We start from the raw sequence: 8,144 nt of genomic DNA, 5'->3' as shown, positions 1-8,144 counted from the left end.
ATGCACACACAACAGTATTAAATAAGCTCCTGTATCTGCAGCACTGTACAAACGCTCGGCCCTTCAGCTGTTTTTACGCTGTAAAATCCAGCAGGGTCCATGAAGGAGAGAGACACAAACACTGGACACGGGAGGAGACAGGAATGAAGAACTCTGCCGAGGAAATGAGAATAAATGGATGTCAATTTCCATGTGGAATTGGTAACCAATGATCCATTAAGGCAGCCTTTCCACAACAGACAGACAGAATAGCCTGGATTAGAAGTGGCTGACATTTCAGTTAATTGCACTAACCATGTCAGCTGCACAGGAGCTGCAAAACCAGGTTAGGTCTTTAGCTTCTCTTCACCAGTTAACATAAGAGCAAAAGCCTAAAACTGAGTTGTGTAATTGAAGAATAAATTACTTGAACAAATAAGTGTGGATAAATATATTTGATATTCATAAAAAAAACACAAAATAACCGTTTTTTTCAACAATGAGAGGAAAACTGCAGCTTCAATTAGTGTAGCGTTGATATTCGAGGAGCAGCACATCCAAAGTTTTTTATTGTCAGTTTGTGACATGTGAATGTTGTCACTGAAAGTACGACAAACGTGAAAGACGACACACCTTGCTGTCATGAAAGCAAAAGGTTTATTCATGTTTGAAATTACACAACTACCACAAGGAAGACTTTTCAGTCCAGGGCGTAGTCTGGTTAGAAAGTAACACTAAACATCTTTAATACATTAGAATCACTGCCACAAATCATCTGTCATGACTTTTCAGTTTCAGAATCACATACAATAGAAAAGAGAGAAAAGAAGTCTTGAACCCTGTTGAACAGAGCTTGAAATGTACAGTTCTGAATACTGAAACCTCTATGCATTACAGTTTTTATAGGGATTTTTTTCTTTTTTTTTGCATGATTTAGTAACAAGATGAGCAACATTCAAAATGTTTTTTTTTCTTTAGTATTTACAACAGTTTCACTGTTTGGCGTTAATTTATCAACAATGTTCATCGCACCCCCGTCGTAAAAGCCACAGACCAGTAACCTCGCCCCCCCCCCCCACACCCCCCCACACCCTCCCCACATCTCTTCTTCACGGTATTAATATTGTTATCATTTTCATTTTTTATATTTTTGTCTTTTTAAGCTGCAGTACCGCAACAGTATTTTATTAAAAGATTAAAATATACATTAGATTACATAGAGAATGATAGAGTTTACAGTGTTACAAGATGTCATCAAAAATAACTACATAAAAACATTAAATAAGGACAAAAGAAAGGATGGTGTGGTGATTTTTGTTTAGAGGTAGTAAGTGAGCACTCTAAGCTACAGAAAAGTTGGAAATTATTGGTGTGTGTGAATTTGAATGAGGTAATAAAGCTGCGGATTGACAGATGGGATGTATAATTACTCTTTAGCTATGTTATGTACAACTTTTCCTGCGTAATGGGGGCCTGCTCCTGTGCCATGAAGGAATGATCTACCGTTGGGGGGGATTTGTTGATTTCCATAAGCAGTACAAAAAAAATGTTTACATATGTACATACTAAACATCAAATTATAAAATATGGGAATGGTGTCATGTTATAGTCAAGCAATCAATTACACTTCTTTATGTTCCAGAGTTTGAATAGTCATTCTCTGGTACTAATGTATAGGGCTGTAAGGCAAAAATAAATCTTGAACGCAACTACAAAGCTGCCATTGAGCTGTCAGCATTAGCATTGTTGAGTTGCTGGACAAGATGTGGAGCACATTACAGTCAAAGAAACAGCTGCTTAAATCGACGTACTGTAAGAACGCGAAGAGAAAGCAATCATCAAAATGGAGAGGTGTGATTGAATCAAGAATCAAACAAATGGCCGTTTTAAAATGTCATCTTAAATACACAAGTGTCCTCCAGTAATTTGAGTTCAGAGCAGAGAAAGTTTGCTGAGTAACATCTGAGGGCTGTTCTTTATTTATACATTTGTGTGTGCTTACTCCTGTGACAATCAAATAAGGGCATGGTTGACGTATGGAGGCAGAAAGAAAAACACGGATCAACAATCAGGAATCACTTGGTGTCTGTGATGGAGGACGCTGTTCGTCAGGCGTGGTGCTGGAACACTTTTAAGGTAAAGGAAAACAAATCTGTCGTGATTTTTTTTTTAAATATCCACTGCTGTTGGATCAGCCAGTAAAAGAGTCCATGCCCAGGTTGAGGAGGAGATGCATTAATGGCGGATCAATTCGAGGTATCGGAGTGCACACTTCCAGGTCCTTCTGTCGGGGAGATTACAGAAGACGGCGTCGCTGCATCTTGCCATCCCCCATTAGCCTGGGACACAAATGGGAGAGGTTGAGATTACAATCGCAATTTCTGTAAAATGAGCCTGGTACAATGTTACAACCCAAATGTAACACAACACTCCATAAATGGAAAGGAAGCAGAACAAAGTGTTGTCAGCTGATATTAAAATGCTGCAAATACACTGAGTCCTGAGTCCGAGCATCCTTTGCTTCACCGCAGCATCAGCAAAGAGACTCTTGAAAAACAAATGTGTCTCGTGTCCCGACCAATGGGAGCACTCCCCAAAATCAGTGTCTAAGCAGATTCCTGTAGTGGCCGACAGCTTGTCGCTACATATTCTCCTGTCAGTCAGGAAGAGGGAGGGCTCGGGCGGGGGGGAGGTGGGGAGAGCTGAGTGGAAGTGACAGGGCAGGGCCTCTCCAAGAGAGCCAGTCTTAGCCAGCCTGACTTTGCTTTGCTCCAGGCGTGACCTAGCCTTTACTGGATCCCTGTACGTCACCACTAACAAAGCTAAAGGTTAGTCTATGCTAATACATCTATAAGGCACTTTCTGGGCTGTCGCTACAAAATAGGAGCCTCTCGCTCGCTCTGCTCCTCGTCGTTCACGTCTGTGTCGGGGTTCGTGTTTCCACTGGGATCGCACCGAGCTGTGGTGAGCCAGTAGGCACAGGTCGGCGCTGCACATGAGAGTGAGAAACCTTGTGAGAAAGTGGAAAACACTTGATCCTGTGAGGAGTTGACATGTCTAAAGAGCTTATAGCAATGAGGCGTCAGCAAAGCCCAAATGACACCAGCAGCAGCAGAGAACGCTGGCGACAGCCTCCACTGTTTGTTTACATGAGATGGGTTTTTCCCCCTCGCAGAAATATTTTTTACATTTCCAGCAGTAATTTTATGCCTTATTTTTACGCTTAAGCTTTCAGTAGCATTAGAGTAAGTATATATGCATTTCACCCAACAGGCATAACAATATAAAGAGCAAACACAGGAGTGAGAGAAAGAGCTGTCTGATACTGTTCCCCTCCCTCCCTCTTCATCCTCTCTCATCAACGAAATTAATCTTTACTCTGATAGCTCCAGATTATGCTCTGCTTTACAAAAAGGCGCCATATCAAATCTCATCAAAGAAGATGGAATTCATGTCTGGAAGGGGCTGCGGGCGATCACATGTTCATCTTTTATCATGGAGATCAGGCAAGGGAGAAATTCTGTGAAGCATTTCAAAACAGCTCAAATAATGCAGATACTGCGCAGTATCTGTATTATTTTCATCATTTTTTATTTGAGTCAAAGAAATGATTGGTTGCAGCTTTCATTTCCCTGCTGAGTAGTTCTACTTTTGTTCATATCAGGTGAAAAGGGGACAAGATTCAATATCTAATATTTGATTTGGGAAGTTAACACATGCAAGGTTGTTTCAATTTCATCTATTGGGTGTAATTTAAGTCATTCCTTGTTCACGTCCAGCTCTATAGCTTTGATCAGAGCCACACAAATATATTTTGAAAATGTTTCCTTGTTCGAGCACATTGTGTTTTTGAAGAGGTTGAGAAAATAAAAATTCCTTAGAAATTGTCATATTTGGTATTTTTAATAAGTAACTATACTTTTTGCATTATCTATCAACAGGACGGGGCCACCTTAGGGGCCAATCAGATTTCCCCTGAATCTGCCCCTGTTGCAATGCAATATGATGGACTGTATCGTTAAATAAAATGTATAAAAATATCATATTTCGACTAATTGGTCCCAGCAATCTACGAGTCTATCCAGTAAAACCTCTACTTACATTTAAGTACATGGTGTTTCCCCGAAGAGCATCATTGTATCCTGCCGTCTGACTGATAACATGGCGCAGGGTATCCACCTGAGGGGACAGACAAGGCGGACAGGCTGGTCAGCTGGGTGTCTTGCTGCGGCACCACACTAACTGTAAACATGCTCGGTGAAGCAGCAGAGACGTGAACCCACAGAGAGACTTCTGAGACATCAAATCTACCAAACACGTGTGTCACACAGCTTGGAGAATTTCAAATGAAAACAATATGAAAATAAAATATGAGTAATGACAGTACGTTACCAGCATGCTCTATTACATTCTCTATAATGGCTATGGAATAATAATAATAATCAAAATAAAGAAATAGAACATACATGATAATAATGTGTCTTACACTAGGGCTGTTTAATATGATATTAAATTTGTATCCTAATCATGAGTAAGCATTGATTCTTCTATTTTTCACAAGTGCATGGTTGTGTGTGGGCTGTGTAGCTGCGTGAAACTTACAAAATGGAAGACGTCAACAACACACAATAACAGGATGAGGTAGGAAGACAGCAATATAGATTACAGGAAGAAGGGAGGGGAAAACACAGTACCAAAAACCCAATACCAACCCAAGAGCTCAAGTCAAAGCCAAATGTGTTCGCTAAATGTTTGGAGCAATAACCAGGAAGATGCTCTGTGGCATTAAAGCAGTGGGGTGGGATTATATTTTGGCCGGCAAAATATTCCATCCAAAGCTAAATAGTCAGTAAACACTGTGGTCAATGGATTGCTATCGGACGCCTCGCTGTGGTCATTTTACCGCCGTCCCCTGAGCATTGTGTTTTTACATATTTTCTGTTCTTGTTTGAATGTGCTTCAAACTGCACTGTGGATGGCTCAGTACACAGGCAAGACAAGGACAGCTCTCTGCACTGGTAGACAGGAACTGTCCCTGATTTGTTGATCCTACCTGTGACTGTACATTGGCTCCGACTTGTGCCCCTTGGTAAGAATCCCCATTCAGACTCTGCATGCTCAAGAACATGTCCCCATAGTTTGGGAGGTTAAAAGAACCTGAAGAACCTGGAAAGGGAAGATTTAAGTAGCTGAATACATGAGAGGCCTTATAGGGAAAGCACAGACCCACACACACACACACAAACACACACACACACACAGAAAGAATGCACACACACACACTACACGCATGTGTCCGCATACACAGACCCAACTCAAGCAGACCGATGCACTGAAATGCAAGAAAGACTCCCATAAAGCAAGCAACTACAGGGGTGAGGCAAGGGAGAGAAACAAACAGAGGAGGACGATATGCAGAGGGGCTGAGGATGATCTTTTTCTTATGAATGCGGTGGACACGAGTGAAATGAAAATCACATAACACAAAAGGAACCGGTTCTATATGTGGTTTGGGAGCTTAAGCTCCGAATTGTTCCACATCCACCTACTTCCAGTCTAACTTTGGCAGGGAGGTACAGTAGCACAGGGTAAAATGACAAGGACAATAAGAAGCTTATGAAAAGACCAGTACCAGTAAACATGTTGCTTAAAAGAGTGTTTTTGCTCTCTGCAGAATCCAGCTGAAACTCTTCATCTTTCATCTGGAATCCTGGGTGCAAGAAAAAGGGACCACTTCATAAGCTTACCACATCCCGACTCAGGTCAACCTAGTCCTAACGCAGCATTACATCATCTCATCACTAAACATGCCCTTTCAGGCTCTGCTTTTTATTCCATTATTCAAAACGATCTGCATACGATGTCACTTTAATATAATAATATTACTTTAGTTTAAATGCTACCAGCAATTATGTTTCTCTGTATTGTGCATAAACAGACTACCACTCAGTGGGAATGCATACGGTTGCATTACAAATGACAGGAAGCTGACAGGAAGTCAGGGGAATACAAATCCCATGGTATCATTCTGGAATCTATCTTTTCTTTTTTTCCTTTTTTTTTGCCAAAAATACACGTGTTCTCGGTTCACAAGTCAGGAACAGCCTCTTTATGCATGACTTTGCTTGGCATCAACTGTCTTATAGACAGGAGACACTGTGATCCCCAAGCTGGGAGCAGAGCCTGTCACTCTTGCCTGTGTGAATGGTGCATGAGAGAGTGAGGCATGTAGGCAGCAGGTTAAGGGCTGAGGTAGAGGGCAGCTCTTTTTATTTTATTGTTTAGTTGTCTATATGGAGGAGTGCCTACCGGAGTTAGGTGTGGTAGGGGAGTTGGCCTGGCTGTTCTGCACTGCAGTGGCTGCGGCGTGTGCCGCATTTACAGCAGTCTTGGCGGCATACAGGTTGGCCTCTTCCTGAAACTTGCCGATATTTTTCTTGTACCGGATCCTTTTGTTGCCAAACCAGTTGGACACCTGTGAAGGGAGAGCAGAGGGAGGAGGAGCAGAGGAGTCAGACGTCAGGCAGCTACAGCACCGTGCACTGAGCAGTGTGATTGTTTCAAGATGTCATGTTTGGGTCCATCAAGTACCCAATTCCCAGCCCCTGCAGAATAATGTCCGCCGGGTACACGGGCTAATTAAGCCATAATCAGGAGCCACTTGTGTCTTCTCATGGATGGGAGCGCGACATGCTCTCAGATCTCCTGACGAAACTAAAACACAAGGGGCTCCTACTGTTCACACACTAAAGTCAATGTATTATATATATTTCTCATATCAGGTTCGGTTGTTAAGGATACATAGTCTGACATTTCCCTCTGTGAAATAGATGAATGTTCATGTTTCACCCTCTGAAGATGTATCACAGATTTCAGTGAAGTGAGTCTGAATGATTGACACCTCATGTAAATGTAAATATGTATAATTTTGTTTTTTAAATATAAATGTACAATTGTTTAACTCAGGGCCAATATAGCGGATAGCAAGTTATATATAAGATTGTCATGTATAAGGCTAAACATACCATTTTACCCAACAGAGAAAACTGGAAAACATAGCATGTCGTGTTCAATGTTCATATTTGACTAAATTACTAATCCTAATGTAAATTAAAGCATGCATACAAATCTTCATGAACATTCACCCTTAATGGTTGGCCTATGTAGCTGTACTGTGATTAGTAACACAACAGTAAAACAGCTATTAAACATGTGCGTGTTTTTGTGTGTGTGTGTGTGTGTGTGTATGTGCTCAGTGATTCGAGATCTGAAACTGGATAGTAAAGACCTGCAGACGTGTGAAGCAGTAAACACAGATTATTGGTTTGGCAGTGTTGGTTGAAACTTAAATATTTCACCCAATTCAAATTGAACTCTTCAGGCACGGGGAAGTATCGAGTTCCCATTAATGTCTGAATCCGGGCGTGTGTTTATCGCTAGAGCTGTAGGAAATGTTAATTTTTGTAGAACTGTAATAATGACGTCCAACATCAGTCAGACGGAAAAGTTGTACGAGGGGTGAGCCGTATGTGTGAATGCTGGCTCTGCAATAACAGTGGAATAATAATGAGATGATGCTTGTTTTTAATGGTCCTATAAATTAGAGTGTCTTGTCGCTGGGCTGCTGCTGCTGCCCCCCTCTCAGGCCCTGCAGCCCCACGGCTGGACCAGCCAAAGTGCAGCTGCCCCTAATGACGCTTTATTTAATTTCCACCCATGTGCTTAAATTTTAATATCCCCAGCAGCCCGCCAATGCCGTGGCGTGAAAACCGACTGGATTTGCAGGACATCAGATCATTTCTATCCTGCACGTCTCTGTGCTCTAAATCTTTAATATCTAGGCAATTAAAATTAATGACCATTCAAGCGAGGCCCACTGTTGGCGGGGTTTCCTTGACATCAATTGTTTGATGGGTTTACCTAGAGGTTAAACTAACAAGCAAGGTTTAATTGGAAGCAATGAAAGCCCTGGCCATCATCCTTTTTACTTAACCTGCTTATAGTGGATTGTAGAGGCAGAGAAGATACAATATCCTCAGTCTTTGAGACAGCTCACAAAGTGCCCACAGACCCCGAGAACACCATAGGACACGTTGGGTGAAGCTCATCAGTCTGTTTAATTCTACAATCCGTCCACGCAGACAGTGTTAAACAGCTACACAGCT

General features: G+C 41.8%; 1 protein-coding gene across 6 annotated transcripts in view; it reads right to left on the bottom strand.

Moving 5' to 3' along the window:
• Positions 1-1,077: 1,077 nt before the first annotated feature.
• Positions 1,078-8,144, bottom strand: part of pbx3b (pre-B-cell leukemia homeobox 3b) — a 57,721-nt gene continuing 50,654 nt past the window's right edge. For 2 of the 6 annotated variants that reach the window (XM_062385038.1, XM_062385039.1), the window contains 4 exons: positions 6,289-6,454; positions 5,612-5,689; positions 4,081-4,158; positions 1,078-2,318 (listed from right to left, as the gene is read on the bottom strand). In XM_062385038.1, coding sequence (XP_062241022.1) covers positions 4,112-4,158; positions 5,612-5,689; positions 6,289-6,454 — 291 coding nt within the window. In that variant the 3' untranslated portion in view covers positions 1,078-2,318; positions 4,081-4,111. Of the gene's footprint in view, positions 2,319-4,080; positions 4,159-5,032; positions 5,146-5,611; positions 5,690-6,288; positions 6,455-8,144 lie in introns of all 6 variants that reach the window. The other 4 variants (XM_062385040.1, XM_062385042.1, XM_062385043.1 and 1 more) reach the window with 3 other exon arrangements.

Source organism: Platichthys flesus, chromosome 3, assembly GCF_949316205.1.
Source record: "Platichthys flesus chromosome 3, fPlaFle2.1, whole genome shotgun sequence".
NCBI lineage: Eukaryota > Metazoa > Chordata > Actinopteri > Pleuronectiformes > Pleuronectidae > Platichthys > Platichthys flesus.
The sequence above is the reverse complement of the archived record's forward strand: the minus strand, read 5'-3'. Positions and strand labels throughout refer to the sequence as shown.